At 41.3% G+C, this 23520-nt stretch overlaps 2 protein-coding genes and 1 pseudogene across 3 annotated transcripts in view; 1 reads left to right on the top strand and 2 right to left on the bottom strand.

The window, feature by feature from the left end:
• Dcaf5 (DDB1 and CUL4 associated factor 5) overlaps positions 1-23520 on the bottom strand; it is a 114642-nt gene that overhangs the window by 11678 nt on the left and 79444 nt on the right. For both annotated transcript variants that reach the window (XM_087911697.1, XM_087911698.1), the window contains exon 7: positions 16994-17060. In XM_087911697.1, the coding sequence (XP_087767823.1) occupies positions 16994-17060 (67 nt within the window). The remainder of the gene's footprint in view (positions 1-16993; positions 17061-23520) is intronic.
• On the bottom strand, positions 2730-3082 carry LOC146892350 (ATP synthase F(0) complex subunit j, mitochondrial). Its single transcript, XM_085697437.2, has one exon. It carries the CDS (start codon positions 2984-2986, stop codon positions 2804-2806), a length of 183 nt encoding a protein of 60 aa, XP_085553563.1. The 5' UTR covers positions 2987-3082; the 3' UTR covers positions 2730-2803.
• On the top strand, positions 4545-5018 carry LOC125388090 (large ribosomal subunit protein uL24 pseudogene; annotated as a pseudogene).

Raw genomic sequence — 23520 nt, 5'->3', positions numbered from 1 at the left:
GAAAAAGTTGCCATGGAAAGGGGAATGGAACATCTCCCAGCACATGTGCTCTTACCAAGAGCCTTTATTTAGCTTGAAAGCAATGCCCACGACCACCCACAGCAATTTCACTGTAATGACCCAAAGCCACTTAAAACTTCAAGTTTTTGGTCTCCAAGTTCTAATCCAAATTTTCTAATCACTTTAGAAAATGCAATAGAGCAAAATGAGATTGAAAGTTTGGGACAGCTAAGCCAGGAACATACAAAACCAGAGTCATGTGACGCTTTAAATACACAGATATCTTTGATCTATTAAACTCTCAGTTTATACTCAGATGATACCAGATGGAGGAAAACAGGTTAACAATGCAAAGAACACTATTTTTTGTCCTTAGATAGCAAAGAGAACTGAAGAGAAAGGAGATCTGAATTACGTTCATTAAGCAAGTATTAAGAGTTGGAGGTAGGACCAGTGAGACAGCTTCATGGGTAAAAACACCTGCTGCCAGAGTCAACCCGAGATCAGTCCTAGAGCCTCACAACCATGGAAAGAGTTGTCTTTGCCTGAAGTAAATAAGTAAAAGTAATTAAAAACAATTAAAAAAAATTTGAACTACAGAGTAGGCCTTGAAAACAACATGTACAGTTCAGCCAACAGTTCACTTATTGAAAGCTTTATCTTTTTGTTTGTTTGGCTTTGGTTTTTGGAGACAGGGTTTCTCTGTGTAGCTCTGGCTGTCCTGGAACTTGCTCTGTAGATCAGCTGGTCTCAGACTCAGAGATTCACCTGCTGCTGTGATAAAACATGTCAATAAAAAGCAACTTAGGGAATAAAGGGTTTGTTTTGGCTAACAATTCCACATTATAGTCCATTACTAGGGGCATGTTTTGGAGTAGGACCTGAGATAGCTGGCCATACCACATCCATAGTCAAGAGTAGAGAAGGAATGTAGACATGCTTGGTATTTAACTAAATGTCTTTTCACATACAATCCAGGGCCCAAATGGTGCTACCCACATCATATCAATTAAGGCTATCCAAATAATCTTCCAGGTGGTTGTGGGAGCATACCCTTAACCCCAGCACTCACGAGACAGAGGTAGGTGGATCTCTATGAGTTCAAGGCCAGCTTGATTTACATAGTGAGTTCCAGGACACCAAGGCTACAAAGTGAGACCCTGTCTCAAAAAAAAAAAAATCAGAATAAATAAAACAATCTTCCAGAGACATGTCCACAGGCCAACCTCATCGAGCAATCCTCCCTGCAGCCCTCTTCCCAGGAACTTCTAGGCTGAGGTTGAAAACCAACCAGCAATGGCAGCTGTATCCATTTCTGCTGTAGGAAAGGCTGATTGTCAACGAGCAAACAGGCCATGGTTCTCTGATTTCTACTTTTTAAACATATTCTTGTCCCTACCCCCACACTGGGGTGGTCACTAGTAAAGAAACTAGAAACTGGATTAAAGCTAATGTCAATCTTTTGTTTAATGCTACTGTGTTTTTTTTTTTTTTCTCTTTCCTTTCCAAACTGGAATCCGAGAAATCTGAAGAAAAAAAAAAGATTTTTTTCTATTTTTTTCTTTTCTTTTCTTTCTTTCTTTCTTTTTTTTTGTCAACAGAGCCATGATTCTGATGGTAAAACAGGTACAGGAAGCATTTCTGCCATTTGTTAGGGCAAGCAAGGCTGTGTTCCCAGAACCACAGCAGTGGATGGGCTCTCAGTGCACTTACAGAGCTTTCCTCAGCACAGAAGCATCAAATTAGCATCAACACATCTTTGGACTACATTGTGCTAAAATGTTCAATTCCAAACCTTGCTGTTTCAGTTGCTAACTTGAGTTTCCTAAAAAAATTGTTAAAATGAGTTTTGCTTGTGTTTATGTCAGAATGCTCCACAATTTTTCAAATAGCCCTAAATATAGTCCATCACTCTGTACTACCTACTGATGTGAAGCAGCATGCTCAGCACTGATGATTACATAATCAAAGTATCTATCAGCTCTGGACAATGTTGAAGATGCTGTATGTCTGCAGCATCAAAAACTCAGCCAAGATGGAATTAATTCCTTACATAAAAATAGACAAGCAAACTGGGGAGGTGGCTCAGTGATGGGGCACTGCCCAGCAAGCCCACGGTGCCGAGCCTGTCTCCAGCAGTGCAGTGGGTATACGGACAAGCATGGCTACCTCATGAAGACGCAAATTTGCTTTCTTTTTTTTTATACTAAATGCTAAAATTATATGGATACCAAATAATCACTTTAAAACAATTTTTATCATTTATTGTAAGTTACTGTTGGAGCCGTATGCCTACTGGATGTGCCGACACACCCAGGGAAGGTGAAGGTTGCAAGTGGGAAAAGTTAAGACGCTCTGCTCTGCATTCTGGTACTTGGGTTTCAAATGATCGCATTCAGATTAGCTGCACAGTTTATGTAAATGATTTGTTGAGTTATGACCTAACTGCTAATAATGAGTACATAAACTGCTAGTAAACCGTTTAAACAAATAAACATGCCCAGGAAAAAAAGGACAGGTCTTCCTGAGCTGTTCCTTACTTGTTCACAGTTCCGTAAGACAGTCATTTCTTGGGGCCATCTGCTCTGGCTAACTTTGCCAAATGTGATGGCACTTGTTTGTAGGTTTCTTTCTTTCTTTCTTTTTTTTTTTTTTTTTTTTTTTTTGCTGCTCAGACACATTTATTAATACCACATTGTAAATGGTACTCAGGGAAGTGTACAGCGATGTTCCATGTTCCCTTCTAACACAGCTTGCTTAAGTTTAGCCGACAGGATTCATCTTGAGTGGACTCAGGGAGCAGTTAGTGATGACCATGGGCAGGTGCAGGACTGGAGCCTTTCAAAGCTTTGCTTCTTTTATCAGCACTCCTGATTTTATAAAGGATGAAGGTCATCAATCCCATTCCTACCCAAATTTCCTGGTAAACTTGGGTATAGTAGGGTTTCATGGGGACCCAGACATTCTTAATAAGGCTTTGAAGCATCTCAGCGGGACCAAGGCCACAGGCCACACCAGATTTCCACAAGCCTGGGAAAGGTCACTGAGCACGCAGGCGCTGCGCGGGGCCAGCCGGGCTGTAGGTTTCTTTCAAAAGCCAAAGATGGAGACTACTGAGGAAGCTCAGTGGTTAAGAATACTTGCTCTTGTAGAGGACCTGGGTTCAGTTCCTAGCATGCACGTGGCAGCTCACAGCCACCCAGTTCTAGAGGATTCAAGGCCGCCTTCTTGCTCTGTGGGCACTACACACAGGTAAAACACCCATGCACATAAAATAAATAAATCTTTATTTTTAAAGATCAAAGTTGACCTGGGGAGATGGCTTAGTAAGTAAAGTGCTTGTTCTCAAACATAAGTCCTGAGCTCAGGTCTCTAGAACCCATGTAGTGTCTGATATACAAAATGGCAAAAAACTCAAAAAAAAAAAAAACCACCAAAAAACCAAAAACACCTTGTCTCAAGCAAGGGAAAGAGTGACACCTGAGGTTGTCCTGACTTCTACAAGTGCACAGTGGCATATGTGTGTAGGGGGGTTAATAGTGGATCTTCTCATAGAATTCCATAAATATAAGTACTCTCACTACCTTAGAGGGCACTGGGATCCAAGTAACTCAGAGAAAACACTGATGCAGAATCTAAAGCCCTTTCTGACATGCCCTGGGAGTAGGTGTGTGGGGTCCACAGCACTCGGGAGGCTTGGGCTCGAGAACTGACACAGTTTGAGCTACACAGTGAGCTCCAGGCCAGTCAGAACTAATAAAACCTTGTCTGTAATAACCAAACAACCTAGAATCTCAGCCACTAGATTACAAAGTCAAGGCCACGCTAGGCAACTTAGTGATCTCTGTCTCAAAATAAAATGTAGGTGGCTAGGGCTGGGGATGTAGTTAAGTTGTAGAGCATTTGCCTAATTCAATCCCTAGAAATGCCAGGAAGAAGGAAGGAAAAAGAAAAAGGCCAGAATGGCTTTTGTTTTCCCCTCCAAATTGGACCAAATGTTCCCAACAGAGAAGACAAAGGACTAAACATTCCTAATTTCTGTCCTCTTCTGTACTTGCTCTCTCCTCATGACATCCAGTCAGGGGTTTACCTCCTTAGACCTCTCAATACTCAGACGTTACTCTCACTTGTCAACTTTACCTACTTGTTTCCTGCCAACGTCATTGGCTTCAGAGTCACTAAGAACAATTATGCTTTCAATTTAAAAGCTAAATGTAATGTGGTCAAGATTTGTTGATGCCCTTGTCTAGTGGCACCTAATTAATCATGGAGGGGAGTAGTGCTCAGTGATCATAACACATTGAAAACTTGTTTGTACCAAAATCAATACAAAATTCAACCTTAATAAAATACCATTGTTGATTTTTTTATTGGAATCTTTGCATTTCGCCCCCTTTACAGACCAGACACCATTGTGAGAAGAGGAAGGAAAACCAATGAAATCAACACTAAGATGAGGAGGGCATTAAAGCAGTGCTAAGGGACAGACCCCAGATGACTGGGGGAGGACAGCAAAGAAATGAAGAAGGCAGCTTGAGGATGGCAGCCGCCAAAATGAAGTCCAATCCCTTTGTGACTTCTGACCGGAGCAAGAACCGCAAACGGCATTTCAATGCACCTTCTCACATTCGGAGGAAGATCATGTCTTCCCCCTTTCCAAAGAGCTGAGACAGAAGTACAATGTGCGATCAATGCCCATTCGAAAGGATGACGAAGTTCAGGTTGTTGGGGACACTACAAAGGCCAGCAGATTGGCAAAGTGGTCCAAGTGTAGAGGAAGAAATATGTCATCTACATTGAACGGGTGCAGCGAGAAAAGGCTAATGGCACAACTGTCCACGTGGGCATCCACCCCAGTAAGGTGGTGATCACCAGGCTAAAGCTAGACAAAGACCACAAGAAGATCCTGGAAAGAAAAGCCAAGTCTCGACAAGTAGGAAAGGAGAAGGGCAAATACAAGGAAGAAACAATTGAAAAGATGCAGGAGTAGGGGCGTCTCATACAGTTTTCATTAAAGACTGCTTGAGTTAGGAAAAAAAAAGAAGGCAGCTTGAGTGTGATGGTGCACACCTGTTATCCCAGCTCCCAGGAGGCTGATGCAGGAAGATTCTGAGCTTGAGGCCATGACAAACCAAAAAAAATTAAGGCAGAAAAAAAATGCATTTCCAAGCAAATACACAGGCTTTCATGAGGAGAAAAAGTTGGATTCTGCACACTTAGATGCTGACATACCCACAATAGTAAGACAGAGTCAGGCACAGAAGATGAGCTCGACAGTCACATGCAAACCAGTGAGAACAACTGTTAGTATGCAATTCTACACTCAAGCAGAAAGATTACTGTATAGGAAATGTTTGAAACAGTCTCAGAAGAACCTTAACAATCTGTAAAGCATAGTTACGAGTAAATTCACAATAAACACCACAACATTTTAGAAGAAGTATCAGGTAACTAGCAATTCAACATTTTAGAAGAAGTATCAGGTAACTAGCAATTCAAATGACACATGGATATGAAAAAAAAAAACCACTGAAATGACCTTCTTGGGCTTAGGAAACTTTAGCACATGAGAACATGTGATATTTACCAAAGAATCCAATGGTTAATCCAGTTTGCAACCCAACTAATCTATTTGACATGTATGATTCAACACAGCTTACCTCCTCCATGTTGTTTTCCCCAAGACTATTGATTTCCCTTCTCCTTTTCTTTTTCCTTCTTTCTTTCCCCTTCTCTCTTTTCCTCCCCCTCTTCCCTCCCAGGCTTTTGCTATACAGTCTGGCTGGCCATAACTCCTTTTTATTTTAAAAATTATTTATTTATTTATTATGTATACAATAATCTGTCTGTGTGTATGCCTGAAGGCCAGAAGAGGGCACCAGACCTCATTACAGATGGTTGTGAGCCACCATGTGGTTGCTGGGAATTGAACTTAGGACCTTTGGAAGAGCAGGCAATTCTCTTAACCTCTGAGCCATCTCTCCAACCCCGCCATGATTTCTTTTGCCTCCGTGACCTGCAGTGATTGTTGGCATATACCACCATACCTGGCCATGGTTATTCATTCTTGATCTTTTTTTTTTTTTTTTTTTTTTGCTATTCAAGAAATCCTAATGGTTTTATTTTCTACATGTACCTCTCATCTACCTTTAGGACCTTGGTTCAAACCACCACTAACTTCTCAAATGTGTCCCCATTTTCATCTTCCTGACAGCCTCACTCCTACTACTTACCCTCAACTCAACAACCAGAGCAATCCTCAAAATAGATCATATCAGGTAGTTCTTCTGCTCATCATGTTTTTTTTAATATATGATAGTTCTTTTTTTTGTTTTTGTTTTATTTACTCAAGATTTATTTATTTATTATGTATACAGTGCTCTGCCTGCATGTATGCCTGCATACCAGAAGAGGGCAACAGATGTCATTACAGATGGTTATGAGCCATCATGTGGGTGCTGTGAATTGAACTCAGGACCTTTGGAAGAGCAGCCAGTGCTCTAAACCACTGAGCCATCTCTCCAGCCCATGCTCATCATGTTTTAATCATTCCTCAGTTATTCAATAAATTCACACAGCTGAATATCCATTCGCCTTTGTTCCACTTACAGTGGACCTCATCACCCATTGTATAACTCCTTCAACATCCTTGCTCTGCCTCAACCCATTAGCTTCCATGTATGTCAAATGCAATTGTCCACTCCTGCTCCAAGACCTTTCTGCAGGCTCCCTCAAATGTCCTTCTCCAAGACGCATACATGGCTATCTCTCTTACCCTGAGGTTTCTACTCAAATGTGACCTTCTCAATGAAGCCTCTACTGAACATCCAATCAAAAAACACATCTCTTGGTTCCCCAAGCCCACCAATGCCATTCCTACAAGCCTTACTCTGCTCCACTGTTTCCCACCGTTCAGCTAGACATTTGGTGTTATTTGTGCCTACCGCTCTTTGTCCGAGTTTCCTTAACTAAGAGTGAACTCTGTGATGGCAGGACTCTGGCTCTGCTGTCTCCCCAGTCTCTAGAACACTGCCTAGCAGCAGGTTTTCAATAAATATTTGATTAAATTGAAACATGAATATATTAGACTGTAGAATATAAGGGAAAAAACAAAACAAAACAAAAAACACCAAAAAACAACTTCACTTGTAGGCTTAATTGCCTAGCATATGGATTTATCTAGATGGTTCTTTGCCTCTATGCTCCTGATGCTAATTTTGGATATTTCTTTTCTTTCTCTCTTTCTTTCTTTCTTTCTTTCTTTCTTTCTTTCTTTCTTTCTTTTTTTTTTTTTTTGAGATGGGGTTTCTCTGTGTAGCCTTGGCTGTCCTGGAATTCACTCTGCTGACCAGGCTGGCCTCGAACTCATTGTCTCTGTCTCCTGAGTGCTGGGATTAAAGACTTGTGTCACCACTGCCCAGCAGAATGTTTCTTTTATAACATTTTTACTACAGTAAGAGCCAATGAAAAAGCAGTTAAACTCCCACCTATCTATCCTTCATGATGCTTTAAAATGTCAGTTCCATGACAATCTTACCAAGCTCCTGAAGTCTATTCATACTTCTCTTAATAACTATCTTTTTTATGGACCTTAGAATCCTCATGTCTTTGTGTAGCAAGTTTTCCTGTTTGACTATCTTTGGACTTCCATCCCACAAACAATAATCCAGACACTTATTATGAAAGTTTGCCTTAGCTTAGACTTTTTTTCCAGTTAGCTCTTTTAACTTAAATTAACCTGCCTCTATTAATCTACATTCTGCCACGTAGCTCAGTTACATCCGTTCTGTACAATATGTCCAACCTCTTCAGACTCTGGTGAAATCTGCATGCCTAGATTCCTTCTCCTTTTCCTCTCTCTCTCCCTGGAAATCCTGCCCATCTCCTCAGGCCTAGCTATCGGCCATTTTTAGCTCTTTATTAAACTAATCAGAAGGCACCTTGGAAAAGACATCTCCACAGTGTACAAATACCCCACAACAGTCCTGAGATACCTAACCAGAATCATGTTTAGATTGAGTATATGCACATGTAGGTAACACCCTATTGTCCATCCCTTCCTTCCTTTCTTTTGGTTTTCTGAGACAGGGTTTCTCTGTCCGGGAACTCACTTTGTAGATCAGGTTGGCCTCAAACTCACAGAGATCCACCTGTCTCTGCCTTCCAAGTGCTGGGATTAAAGAAGTGCACCACCACCGCCCAGTTCATCACAGAAATTCTTATGTCAAGAAAGTATTTATTGACTGGGAGTGTGGCTCTTCGGTAGAGCATTTGCTTAGTACATTCAAGGCCCTGGGTTAAGCTCCTCCAGCACTGCAAAAAAAAATAAAAGTATTTATCTTTTCAAAATCTATCCGAACAACTTTGCAATAATGTCTCCCTGGCATACTTAGAAGAGAAGCCTTAGAAATCCTAACATTTCCAAAAGGCCTGAACCAACAGTTGCAGGCTTTAAGCTTCAAATCACAGAGGAACACAATCAAGGATACTGACAAGACAGAGGAGCAGTGGCTGTCTCTTGGGGAACATGTAACCACTTAAGAGATGAGGGAAGCCAGACGGGGGCAACAGTGCTGTCAGCAGAGCTCCAGCACTCCATGGGCAGCAATGTTTAATTCTACAAAGAGACAATTATACGGAGCTCTTCCTTCACATGTACTTCACATGTGTCTGCAACCAACTATGTGTGACCAACTGAAAACAGCTGTTTTTCCACTTAGAAGGAAGGCACAAACCAGATGCCCAAGCTTAACTCACTGAGAGCAAATTAGGAAAAGCAAGAGGGCCAGTGACATGGCTCAGAAGAAAGAGGCAACTCCTAAGCCTGATGAGCAGTTTGATCCCTGGGATCCACAGTGGAAGGAGGGATCCAATTCCTGTAGGTTGTCCTCTGAACTTTGTGCATATGCAAACACACACAAAGTAAAGTTAAATAGAGAAAAAAGTAAGAGATATTGTCTACACATACATGCAGGCTGACAAATACACCTTACAGCTGTTGCTAGCCTACTGCATGTGGGGGTGGCTGAAGTGACTTGATGGTGAAATTGCATGGCTTTCCCTTCCATCCAGGAAAAGTCTGTCAGAAAGGGAACCCTTAGCAGTCTTCACATAAGAACCACTGGGTCAGTCATTCATGAGGATACAAAGACAATGGTTCATCCTGCTTTTTTAAAAGGAGTGTTCAGAAAGACAGGAAACATTTTAAATAAGGAAGAACAATCACTGGGTAGCTACTAAGTACTCTCTCTTTCTCTCATAGTAATACCAAGAAGGTAGATGTCATCATTCTTAATTTTACATAGGAAGAAAGAGCTTGGAAGGGTTAGAGTGTTTTTCTAGTGTCCCCGACTATAAGATGAATGGATTAGGAATTTAAAAACAGGGCTATCATTCCATCTGCATTACATCTTTGTCCATAAATAATAAGATCAGGGCTAGAGATATATAATATATAGCTCAGTGGTAGGGTACTTGCCTAGCATGCAACAAGCTCTAGGTTCTTACACACACAAAGAGAGAGAAAGAGAGAAAGAGAGAGAGAGAGAGAGAGAGAGAGAGAGAGAGAGAGAGAGAGGAGGCAGAGAAAGAGGAGAAAATAAACACATGTAGTATGGTACTAAAGCAGAGTCACATCCCAGGGAAAGCTGCTCTATCTGTGAAAACCTTAAAGCTTTCACAAGGGAGAAGAAAGAGAAAACACAAATATTTAAAGAGTAACCATCTCTCCGACTACCTTGCCAACTCTATCACTTCCATATCTAAGCTACTAGAGAGAAAAAGTTTTGTATCTACAGTGATCATAATGTTCCTAGCAACAGTAGTACAACATATTTATTTAATTATTATTAACAGTCAGGAGGCAGAGGCAGGTAGATCTTTGAGTTCAAGGCCAGCATAATTTACAGACTGAGTTCTACATTAGCCAGGACTACATCGCAGAACTCTGTCTTTAAAAAAAAATATGTATTTATGTGTGTGCTTATATGTGTGGACATGCACACATCACAGCATACATGTGGCCGCCAGAGAACAACTTGCAGACTTGCAGAGATGGTTCTCTCCTTCTACCACATAGGTCCTGAGGACCATATCCAGGGCAGCCCATGTCTTCTATTTCTACACACTGTTTTCAAAGAGCTTCTAGGGTTATTAAATCATTACAATATGGCAACAAGAGTGGATACATTTTACAAAAGAAAGGACCTTAGGTAATTCCTATTTTTGAGACCCGCCTTACCCAGCTCTTCGAGTATGGCAGGACTGGATTCCAAGCCCAAAGCTCCTTTGCTGGCTGCATATGTAATGTCCAGTCTGTTGATCTTATTTTCAGGATCACACACACAACAGGTACCTTTCCTTCCCATCTGAGAGGTGTGAACACTCACACAGGCATTTTCTTTACCATGGCAAAACCCTCAGTTCTATTCCTTTAATTTCTTTAGAATTTATATAGCATTAAACAAATGCCCTTGACTTTGACTCGCTCAGGACTCTCAGCATTTGGTATTCGCTGTGAAGCACACAGCAGGCATCCAGTTAATGTCGACTGCTTGTCATTGAGAATCATGCAGTAATTGTCCCATTAAGGTTCATAATAATTAGTCGGCTTCCCTTACTAGCTTGCCTTAGTGTCTTATAGTCAACAAATACAACAGAGAGGGAAGCCATGCTTGGACACAGTCCAGAACCAAACAGTTAATTTAGAAGGCTGTAGGATGGATTAGGTCATTTCTCATTCAAAGCAAGGTGGCTTGCTTTGCAAAACTTGCTGGATATTAAAAAAAAAGGGGGGAGATGGGGGGCTGGAGAGATGGCTCATTGGCTGTTCTTCCAGAGGTCCTGAGTTCAATTCCCAACAACCACATGGTGGCTCACAACCATCTGTAATGAGATCTAGTGCCCTCTTCTGGCTGCAGACATACATGCAGGCAGAACATTGTATACATAATAAATAAATACATAAATATTATGAATTAATAGCTAGCAATTAAAACTTAAGAGGACCAGAAGGATGGCTCAGTGAGCAAAGGGATTTGCTGCTCAGTTGTCCGACCTGAGTTCAACTCTGAAGGACCATATGGTGGGAGAGAATAAACTCCCAAAGGTTGTCCTCTGATCTCCACATGTGCCCCAGGCACAAGGGCATGTGTGCTTGAAAGCAGATGTGTACATACATGTATGTTTATGCACAGGTATAATAAATATATTTTTTAGAAAGTATAGCTATTATGTATAAAAAAGAGATGTCAAGCATTTCTTTCTTTTTGTTCTTTTTCTTTTTTCTTCAAGACAAGAGTTTGTCTGTGTAGTCCTAGCTGTCCTGGAACTACCTCTGTAGATCAGGCTGGCCTCAAATTCAGAGTCCTGCATGCCTCTGCTTCCCAAGTGCTGGGATGAAAGGCTTGAGCCATCACCACCTGGCAATACAAAGTATTAATGGAATCAGTTTGAAGGCTGAGAACATGCAGAGAGAGAAGTTACATCATCACACACTTCTCCAGAGCCCACCTGTCAGGAACTGCACACCGCACTTTAGCTGAGGCCTGGGTGTTGTCAACTGACAGTGATCTGAAAAGGCTTCCACTCTGGAGGCATAAGTTGGAGTTAAAAAAAACCTGGAGATCTAGGAGAACCATTGCTGCATGGCTCTTATAGTCATATTAAATCTAAATTCATGTGTGTGTGTGTGTGTGTGTGTGTGTGTGAATGGGTGTGGCTTACTCTTGCCACAGTACTCTGGGTAGAGAGGTCAGAAGACAACTCTTTAGCTTCTGTCATCAGCTTGTGGGGTTGAGGGGTTGAACTCAGGCTGTTAGGCCTGTACACAAGTATCTCCATCAGCTGAACCATCTTGCTGGCCTTCACAGTCATTTTTTAACTGTCCCTCAAACAGCTTCCATAGAGAATTAAGATACATAACGAGTTCCAGACTAGCCAGTATTACACAAGTGACATCTTGTCTTAAAAATAAATAAAATGGGTGTGGTGGCACATGCCTTAATCCCACCACTCTGGAGGCAGGCAGATCTGAGTTCGAGGCTAGCCTGGTCTACACAGCCAGTTCCAAGAAAGTCAGGGCTACACAGAGAAACCCTGTACTCACACACAAAATCTCCAAAACAACAACAAAACCCAAGCTCTCCCCAAAAACAAAAAAATTAAACAAACAAATAAACTATAAGCTGTTATCAGGCAAAGCCGAGAAGTATTCAAATTTTAAATATTTGATTTAAAAATTACACCCTAGCTGGGCAGTGGTGGTGCACGCCTTTAGCCTTTAATCCCAGCACTTGGGAGGCAGAGGCAGGTGGATCTTTTTGAGTTCAAGGCCAGCCTGGTCTACAAGAGCTAGTTGGTTCTATTTGCTTTCATTGGTTAATGAATAAAGAAACTGCTTTGGTCTGATAGTGCAGAAGTTAAGCAGGTGGAGAAAACAGGACTGAACGCTGGAGGAAGAAAGGCGGAGTAGGAGAGACACCATGGATCTGCGGCTGGAGATAGACGTGTTGAAACTTTTCTGGTAGGCCACGACCTCATGGTGATACACAGATTGGTAGAAATGGGTTAAATAAAGATGTAGGAGTTAGCCAATAAGAAACTAAAGCTAATGAGCCAAACAGTGATTTAATTAATACAATTTTTGTGTGGTTATTTCGGGACTAAGCTAGCCGGGTGGCCGGGACGAACAAGCGGGCTCCCTCTCCTTACAACAGCTAGTTCCAGGATAGGCTCCAAAGCTATAGAGAAATCTTGTCTCGAAAAAAAAAAAAAAAAGGGAAAAAATTACATACATGTATGACTTTAACAAAAATAATTTAATTACAACAAAAGCAGAAGTAGAGAAAAAGAAGAAGACTGCCCAGAAAGAAAAAGAAAGTCCACTCAGAAGAGGAGAGAATGTTGATGGGTTCTGTCAGAGTAATGGCAGCAAGGTTGGATCCCAAATGAGTCAAGACTTACTAAAAATAACTGCAAAAGGTACTTTCATTTCATGCAGAATAAGATGATGATTAAAGGAACTGACATTCTGTGACTGATGATGTAATGCTGGAGAGGCATACAGAGAAAGCAAAGCCCACAACTACCAGCTACTGAAACCAACAAGAGGGAAACCATATGGCCCTGCCCTTGCAAACAGAGAAACCTGACACTGAGACCAGCAATAGCCAGTGTGGAAATGATGGGCTTCTGGACAATGCAAGTATAATGCAAGTGAATGTGAGGTTTGGGGTCTCCTACAGCTTATATGAAACTTGCTTTACTTTCTAGTTTGCTGTTACTTATTTTTAAGATGGGGTCTCACTATTTAATTCTGGAATTCACAGGGATCCACCTGCCTCTGTCTCCCAGTACTAGGATTAAAGGTGTGCACCTGGCCCTGGGTCTGCTTTCTGAATCGCCATGTAGCACACTTTAAAATCAATGAGGCAATGATCCCCCCCCCCCCCGCCCCCGCCCCCTTTGGCTGAGTCTGACTACATCTGTGGAATCCACTGATTGGATTAACTGACACACAGAGACAGGACAAACTCAGAGAGAAATCAGTGCAACAAGAAGAACCAACCTCACTTCTTTGAGGAACTACAAAATAAATCATCTTTGAAGATCATCTTAAAAGGAAATTGAGAGGTACCTTGCAAGAAGAGGAAGAGACATCAGGAGTGCAGGTGCAGGGAAAAGTGGGGACAGAGAAAGAAAACCATCTTCAAGTCAAAGAGAGAAACACAATCTACTGGTGGTACCTTGACCCTCTAACTTTCAGAAATATGAGGGAATAAATTTATGGATTTTTTTTTTCTGAGATAGGGTCTTTTTATATAGCCCTGGCTGTTTTGGAACTGGCTATGCAGACAAGGCTGGCCTTGAACTCTGCCTCTTTAATACTGGGATTAAAAGAATGCACCACAATGCCTGGCTTTAAAATTTATATCTTTTAATCTATCAGGTTTGTGCTATTCTGGTATTGTAGCCCTGGCAGATTATACAAAGGACTTGGAAGATACCCCAAACCAAAATAAACAAAAACAAAACAAAAAACACAAACAAAAACTCCCATTCTGTTGCTAATTGCTATTTTTCTTTATGTAAGTGTGAAAAGATTGAAGAGGACAGCTCCAGAAAGGGGAGAGGGTAATCTACTTTAAAAGTTAAAAAGATTTAATAACTAAAAACACTGCAAGTCCAGGTAAAAGTTACAACTAAACCCAAAGGTTATTTCTCAGCTAATCAATCTGTGATCTGTGCGGGTGGGAAACTCTAGCTCTCCCTGCTTGGGCAGACTGCTGCACATCTGGCTGTGCCTGAGAGTGAAGCTGCTTCTCTGCACTTCCACATTCCAGAAGGAAAGTGCTTTATAACTTTTTTGGTAATTATATCACAGCAATTGGATACACTTTACCATGACCCCCATTTTATTGTTATTTTTCGTTTTTTTGAGACAGGGTTTCTCTGGTAGCTTCGCCAACTGTTCTGGTTCTTGCTCTGTAGATCAAGAAGGCCTCAAACCCACAGAGATCCGCCTGTCTCTGTCTACTGAGAGCTGGGATTAAAAGTGAGCAACACCACCACCCAGCTGACCCTCATTTTAAAGGTTTGGTAGTGGTGTTATTCATTCAGCAACAGACAAAGCCAAAAAAGTCTCTCAACTTTTGAGCACCAGACATATTTCTTGTCATACACTTGGCAGAGTTCTCTGCTATTTTTCTGATGACCATTTTCAAGTTTGAGGCTACCCATGTATCACCTATAGCAGATGGTTGAGTTGAGCTGTCCTCAAGATAAAAACAAGACATTTTTCTGGCAATAGGTAACATTAAATAGGTGATGATGCCATTATTGAAAAATGAAGTTTGAGGGGCTGGAGAGACGGCTTAACAGTTAAGAACACACGTTGCTCTTGCAGAGGACAAGGTTTGATTCTCAGCACCCACCACACCATCTGTAACTCCAGTTCCAGGGAGTCTGATGCCCTCTCTCCTGACCTCCATGTGCATCAAGCATGCATATGGTACACAGACCAGACAAATATGGAGGCAAACACAATACAAGATGAATAAATTTTATTAAAAAATTGAGGTGAGCGGCTGGAGAGATGGCTGCACTGACTGCTCTTCCAGAGAACCTGGGTTCAAATCCCAGCACCCATATGGCAGCTCACAATTGTCTATAACTCCAGACAGCAATGCACATAAAATAAATTGTTTAAAAAAAGATTTGCTTAAAATTTTTTTTAAAAAAAAGGTTGAAAACTCAAGATGACTTAGATCCAAATTTAGGGAAAACTATAGGCTTTAGTCAGAATACATCTAGGCAAGTACTGGGTGCCTGGGGTACCAAACCTCAAGAAACACACTTCACCATCGAGAAGCCCTCCTTTAGTAAACACCACTAAGGAAGCAATCATGCATAAAACAGCAAGCAGGATATGTGATGGATGAGGGAAGCATTTAACAGAAAACAAAAACATGAAAAAATTCCAAGGCTGGAGAAATGGTTCAGAAGTTAAGAATACTTCCTATTCTTTTTTTTCTAATATTTATTTATTATGTATACAATATTCTGTCAGTGTGTATGCCTGCAGACCAGAAGAGGGCACCAGACCTCATTATAGATGGTTGTGAGCCACCATGTGGTTGCTGGGAATTGAACTCAGGACCTTTGGAAGACCAGGCAATGCTCTTGTCCGCTGAGCCATCTCTCCAGCCCCCGAATACTTCCTATTCTTGAGGAGGTCTAGAGCTCATTTCCCAGTCCCATGTTCCCAGCTCCATGGGATCAAGTCTCCAGGGGCACTGATACTCATGTGCACATACCTACAGTCAGACCGACAGACACACATACGCAATTTAAAATAATAAAAAATATAAGTGTTCTGAAGGAAATTCTTTGAAACAGTACATAAAGGAAATTCCTAAGGTCTAAGGGAAGATTTTTAGAAGTAGGGTGTGGAGACACACACAGACTCTCAGCAATCTGGAGATTGAGGATTCTGAATTCCTGGCTAGTCTGGAGTATATAGTGAAACCCTATTTCTAGGAACGACCTCCAATATCACCCATAAAGAGTGAATAAAAGCTGGGTGTGGTGGCGCACACCTTTAACCCCAGCACTCAGGCGGCACAGGCAGGTGGATCTCTGTGAGTTCGAGGCCCGCCTGGTCTATACAGCGCTAGTTCCAGTATATAGCCAGGTCTATACAGAGAAATCTTGACGCAAAAACAAAAACAAAACAAAACAAAAAAACCAAAGTGGGGGGGGGAAAAAGTGAATGAAAGAAAGGTTCTGGAATTAGAGATGCGGTCCGTCTCTAAGGGTAAAGGGTAGAGACTCCTGCCTCCTGCTGTCAAGCCTGACAACTGGAGTTCAATCCCTGGCCCCACATGGTGGAAGGAAAACTGACTCTGGCAAATTAATTGTCCTCTAACCTCCACACGTGTGCAATGGCTAATGTGTATTCATGCATGTGTATACACACACACATACTCAATAAGTAAATGTAAAATAAACTTCTTTTTTTAAAAAAAGGAGGTTCTTAGGAAAAAATAACTAAGCATGACTTATACCAGATATGACCACGTATAAATGACCTGACTTCTTCTAATCTTTATTTAAAAAATTTCCTTGGACATTTTCTGATAAACTGTTTATATTAAAAGAAAGAAGTATTGGGGATTGGAGAGAAGGCTCAGCAGTCAAGAGCACTTGTTGCTTTTGCAGAGGACCCAGGTTGGGTTCCCAGCACCCATGTGGTGGCTCATAATCACCTGTAACTCCAGTCCCAAAGGACTTCATACTTGAGGGCACCACACACATATACACACATACATCCACAACAGGGAAAACATTCGTACACATAAAATGAAATAAAAATCTAAAACAATGTTTTTTAAAGAAGTATATTCATCTCTTGTAATATATTCTCTCAGGGAACTGCACGCCACAGTCCAAGAGAGCCAAGCAGAGTGGCACATCCACAGTGGGACAGACTCACCTGCTTCTGGATCTGCAGGAATCTTCCACATGTACAGGTTGAAGTCATCAGAGCCTGAGAGGATATACTGTTGGAACAAAAGAGACACTGTATATACTATTTTATAACTGGAGAGATAATGATTCAATTACATATATAATACAACACATACTAAATAACTTTGTGATATACCTATATCATTCTGTAAAGAGAAATTTTATTTAAAACAGGGCCAATGAGATGTCTCAGTGGACAAAAGCAATTGCTGTGTAAGCCTGATAACCTGAGTTTGATCCTTAGATCTTACAGTGGAGGGCAAGAACAGGTCAACTGCACTGTGCATGTAACAGGGGTTACTGTTTCACTGTTTCTCTCTCTCTCTCTCTCTCTCTCTCTCTCTCTCTCTCTCTCTCTCTCTCTCTCTCACACACACACACACACACACACACACTTTTAAAAAACAGTATAAACTGTCATATATTGAAGGTGTCACAAAGCAAACAGCCTAGTACAAATATTTACAGATCACACGGTAGAGAAAAAAACCCCAGGATCTTCATAGAGATCATTAACACCTCTATGATCTATTGATCTATTGATCACTTAGGTCAAGCATCCTAAATATCACTGTATCCTCCTGACATCCTGGAGCAGCAAGCTGCCCTCAACCCAGACATGACTTAGTGCCAAGGACATAACATTGTTTTTAATGTAGCGATTTCCAATTGTCTAGTCTGAAAGGGGTCATGATTGCTAGATCTAACTAACTAATTAGACTCATAAACATATTGAGTGCATCTTTGACCCTCATGACTTTCTTTGAAGCTAGCCTAGTGCTCCCACTGATCCTGTCTCAGTTCTTCTGGGAATTGCCAAGCCTGTATTTTCTTAATGGAACCTAGCAACTTGTAACCTACATGTTTTACAACACTGCCTATTTGATTTAAGTCCCTGAGAATCCAGGTGTTACTTTACATGCCTTTGTAAGCAACAGAGTAGCTGGCATACCAGCTGAACTGAGTTAGCATGTAGTGAGTAAATCTTTTCTGTTAATCTTGTGAAATTCCTGGGTTACTGAACTCCAACTTCCTAACTGCAAGAAACTTTTCGATTGAAGTATAACATGTCACCTTTGAGTTTCCTAGTCAAGCAAGTTTACATAGGCATTTGTCAGCCACTTAGGTGATAGATTAGGGTCTCGTCTGGGTTCCACCACTCATTCTTGGAGAACAACCAATCTGGCTCTCCCCTCTTATTTAGCAGATGAAGGTGCCCTGACTCTTGAGGAAAGCATAGCTTCACTGTAAATGCCCTACCTTCGCCTTTCACTTATGCTCCTCAAGGTTTTTGAAGGCTAGTAAATGACTTTTTAAAAACCATAATAAGAGTGGGGACAAAATCAGCGTTAGCACTAGGTTAGCTTCAGAGAAAGTCATGAGGGCCAAAGACACAGAGATGGTTCTCCTGTAGCCTGTGGGTTCAACCGGTGTAGCTCCTTATCCCTTCTGCCTGATTGCTGATTGCCAGGCTCCACATCTCTTTGCCAAAGGCTTTCAGCCATCAACTGAAAACTAAGGAGAGCAGGCTTGTGCGCAGGGCAGCTTCCTGTGCTGACAGAAGAACCTGGATGCTGAGGTTTGTGCTTTACAGCTTCCCCCTCACACTTCTTTGCTCTTGCTTACTGCATTTCCAAAGAGTGAGTTACACCTAAAAATTGAACTTCTATAAGACAGAGGGGGAGGGATCCAGAACATAAAAGAATAATCTACAGAATCATCTAAGAATTACATGCATGTATATACGTATGCATCGAATAAAACTCACCAGTCAACATCTCATTGTTCCACATTCTGCTTAAAAGACACTGTAAACCTGATATCGAATTCCTGCTTCCTTCCTTCCTTCCCCAAACTAAATAAACAACAACAACAAAAATGCATACTAAAAAAGGTACTGAAAAGCTTTGCTTATTGGAGATCTTACTTTACTGAAGCATCGGTATTTTGCTACTTGCTTAGTACTCACTGGGCAGAGCCTGGGAATGCTAAAGGAACCACCCAGACAGAACGCTGACTCAGAAGACAACCTTAGAAGGAAGAAAATGCTCCCACAGAGTTAAGCCTGTTAAGCTTTAATATGGTAACTCCTCAAACACACAGAAAATGCTTGGAATGCTTTAAATGCTTTTGGGGTTAAGGCAAGTCCTGATAGCCTTAAAACCTCTCTGCCTTCTACCAGGACAGAACTGCTTGGGATAATTTCTTGGGGGGGGGGGGTGCGACCCACTGACGTCTAGTCAGACTGAGGAAATGCTCACCAACACTAGAATTACAAGATGCCCTGAGGAATTATTTATGTCATTTAGTGGTTGTCTGTTGGACTCCTGCCAACATTAACAGTTGGCTGCCTGGGATACTGTTAACTGGGAGAGTCTGAAATAAAAATGAGTTCATTCTTTTATTCTTTAAACAAATATTTACTGAGTGTCTACTATGTGCTGAGCACTGCTCCAGGGAAGGAAATACAAAACTGGCCAAGAGAGACCTTGTCCCTACCCTCTTGGAACTATCATCTTATATAACATGGAAAAGGGGAACAAAGCTAGGAATAAGAAACACATCCATGATGTTCCCAGGGTGGGTAAACACTAGAAGGAAAGCGAGTCATCTGGGTAGAGAAGTTAGGGAGTGGTGGGGTGGCTGGTTTCCATTTTATGCAGGGTGCTCACAGAAGGCCTCTCTGATAAAATGGCATTGTGAGCAAAGCTCTGAAGGAGATGAAGGAGCAAATTATGTGGATATCTGGGAGAAGACTATTCCAGAAAAGGGCAGAGAATTCTGGAATATTTCAAAATATAAATTAGCAAACTGTGTGTAAAGTCTCAAACCAGTAATCCAAGTGTTCAGAGGGTTTTGGGGCAAAGAGCTGAATGAGGAAGATCCTAGACATAAGAGTTCCAGATCAGCCTCGGCTACATAGTAAGATCCTGTCATAAAACAAATAAATAATAAGTAGAACAAATTAGGTAGCCAGTGAACCTGGGGCTCCACGCATGCTGAATGTGCCCTCTACCACTCAATCCTTTCCCAGCTTCTTAAAAACATTGTCTGGAGACTGGTCTTACTAGCTTTGCCCACGCTGGCCCTGAACTTGTGATCACAGGCCTTTGTCATCAGGCCCTGCTTTTTTCCAAAGCTGTGCAGAAGATTATTTCAAGTGGGCCTGGTGTAGAGAGGCATTTAATATTGCTACAGAAAGAATGTCCTTTCCTAAGGTTGCCTCCTAGGACTGGGATGGTTGAAGCCTCAGATTGAATGAGGCCTGGCAAATGGTTAGTGCTCAAGGCACCAAGTCCTGGTAGGCTCTCTTAAGAGCATTCTGCTTTGGGGTTCAATGGAAACTGAACAAGAAACAAAGACAGAAGAGCTCTAATGCCAGTCACTACCAAGAGAAAGCTACAGTACATGATCTCATTAATATTCATAAACTATAATAATCACTTGGACTAAAGAATAAAGCAAATTCTTAAGTAGTGAAAACAGGCATAATTTCTCCTTTCTCTTGGTATCTCTTTTTCCATGATGCGGGGACTGAAGACTGGGCCACCATGATCCAGTTTTCCACATGGGTTCTAGAGCGTGCTGGGGGTCGGGTGGGGTTGTTGGAATTGGGTCCTCATACTTTACCAACCCAGTTATCTTTCCAGCTCTAATAGCCTCCCTTTATATTGATACCTAATTTCAATTGGGCTTTTAAAAATTATTTTGGTTTGGTTAAATTTTAAGAAAGCATCTTAGACAGCCCAGGCTGGCCTTGCACCCCGATCTCTGACTTTGTTTAGCATCTCCCTTTCCCCTTGACCATCCTCTGCCTCTGCCTCTTTCTCACCTCCACCTCTCTTCATCTGCCGTTTCTCTCCCTCCCTCCTTCCCTACCTCTGATTGAGACAGTATCTCACTATTAGTCGAGACAGGCTTACAACTCTCAGATCTTCTGCCTCAGCCCTCTTTGTAAAACTTCACAGTAATCTGTGGGATTTTCCCACAGTGATGTTTGGTTCTTTATTTGAGTGTGTGTGTGCTGTGCATGTGTCTACCTGTGTCATGGAAGACATGTGAAACTCAGAAGACAACTTTTGGGAGTTAGCTCTCTTCTACCATGTGGATCAAAGGTTGGCAGGCTTGGTAAGTTATGTCACCAGCCCCACAGTGATGTTTTAAATGTGAACATCATAAAGGGGAACAGAGATGTTAAACATAAGAATCTGAGGTAACTACTCTGGTAATAATCTTACTGTTATCTGTGCCCTTGACCTTTGGATAAAAGGAGTTCTCTGGGTACAAATGCACAGGTACTGTTTGAAATTAGGTGTCAGACTGGGTGTCAGGTATATGCCTCTGACCACAGCACTTTGGGGAACCAGACAGGAAAACTGATGTTCCAGGACAGTCTGGGCTATACAGTAGAACTGTCTCAAAATGGAATGAGAGGAGAGGAGAAAGGAGAAGTGTGAAAAAAAAATAAAGGGGTATTTCTTCCAGCCAGACAGATACATGACAGTGAAGGATTGGTCATTTCTAAGGTAAATTTTTTATTTAGCCTCATTCTAAACAAACTAAAAATTGGCATGATTGGCACAGGCCTTTAATTCTAGCATTCGGGAGGCAGAGGCAGGTGGATCTCTGAGTTTGAGGCCTGCCTGGTCTACAGAGAGAGTTCAAAGGGACTATATAGAGACTCTATCTTAAAACAACAGCAAAAAAACAAAATCTCAATTCTTAGGAGCCTATAGCTTGTACGTAGAGTAGAACAAGGAGATGCCAAAGGAGAAAGACTGTTTCAAATACTATTAGGTAGGGAACGGTGTTCTCATTATCAAATACTGGGAGTTGAGGAAACGTTGGAGAATCACATACCTTGGGTCAAAGGAGACAAACTCTGGTTTTTGGGCAAGAATGGTAATAACGATACAAAACTGAACATGGGTTGTATGGTCCAGATTCTCTACAATCTTTTCCAACTATTACCAAAGCTTAACAGCTGGCCATGCGCTGATTCATTTCACTATTCACTAAAAATATAATGGAATTTAACCCAATCCTCTGTCAGTACTGAGGTACTACCGTGATCAAGCAAAGGAGGTCCAACAATCACTCCTTCACAACAGATTTCAAGAACACATAAGAAGAACACCAGAAACAGCTTGACAAAAAGATTACCCCACAGGCAGTGGTACAGGCTTATTTGTCCCGATTCTCTGTCAACTCACTAACGTATATAGAAACAGTCATTGGGGAACACTCTTTACTCTCTGGTGCTGTGATAAAACCCAGTATTTGCTCTAACAACTCTTGCCCATTTCTTCATCTCTCTCTTTTAAATTAAAAAGAAAATTTAAATTATGTGTATTTGTGAGTGTAGGTACATGGAGAGGCCAGAGGAGTCTCCTTAGAGCTGTAGTTAGTTACAGATGGTTATGAGCTGCCTGATGTTGATGCTGGGAATTGAACTCAGATCTTCAGGAAGAACAAACTGTGCCATTTCTCCAGTCCCGACTTTTTCATCTTTCTTTTTTTAAAAAAATTAAAAATGTATTTTATGTGTACAAATGTTTTACCTACATGTATGTAAGTGCACCATGTACATGCATCAAATCCCCTGAAACTGGAGCTGCAGATGGTTTTGAGCCACCACATGAGTGTTGGGACTCGAACCTGGGTCCTCAGAAAGAGCAACAAGTACTCTTAACCACTAAGTCATTTGTGATGGTTTAAACAAGAACAGTCCCTATAGGCTCGTATTCTTGAATACTTGGTCTCCAATTGGTAGAACTATTTAGAAAGGACTAAGAAGTGTGGTCCTGGACTGGCTCAACAGTTAACAGCACTGCCTGCTCTTCCAGAGATTTTGAGTTCAATTCCCAGCAATCACATGGTGGTTCACAACCATATGCAGTGAGATCTGGTGCCCTCTTCACACATACAGGCATATAAGTAGGCACTGCATAAATAATAAATAAACCTTAAAAAAACACACAAAGAGGTGTGGCCTTTTGGAAGGAAGTGTGGGTTTGTTTGTTCTCCGCCCCCCATCACTACCTGTGAGCTCTCAGCTGTTCTCAGCTGTTCCTTCATAACACCATTATGAACCTTAACCATGTGAAACTGTAAGTCAAATTCATTTCTTTTAGAAGTTTTCTTAGTTATGATGATTCAGCACAGCAACAGACAAGTAACTAAACACCATCCCTTCCAGTGCCCTTCTTTATCTCTTAAATAACAACTTTCTCTAGAAATTTCTTTCTATTTGCAAGGTACTTATACTATCTTAGATGCTCAAACAGGAATCACCCAAGACAAACGCACACACACACACTTTAGTGACTTAAAGTTCAAATAAAGATCTAAATCAGACCTACTACAGAAAACATTATTTCACAGTACTATCTGGAGTACAGGCAAATTACTAGCAGCAACACTTTAAGTTTTATATGATTTTAGAAATATTGTTATCAACAAAAAATAATCTATCCAAGTTAAAAGGAAAAG

This window comes from Myodes glareolus, chromosome 11 (genome assembly GCF_982192425.1).
Source record: "Myodes glareolus chromosome 11, mMyoGla1.1, whole genome shotgun sequence".
Classification (NCBI taxonomy): domain Eukaryota; kingdom Metazoa; phylum Chordata; class Mammalia; order Rodentia; family Cricetidae; genus Myodes; species Myodes glareolus.
This window is presented reverse-complemented; position numbering and strand designations above follow the sequence as displayed.

Excerpts from the sequence above, each read along its gene's own strand:
- LOC146892350 (XM_085697437.2), bottom strand. The coding sequence starts at position 2,986 with ATGCTTCAAAGCCTTATTAAGAATGTCTGGGTCCCCATGAAACCCTAC.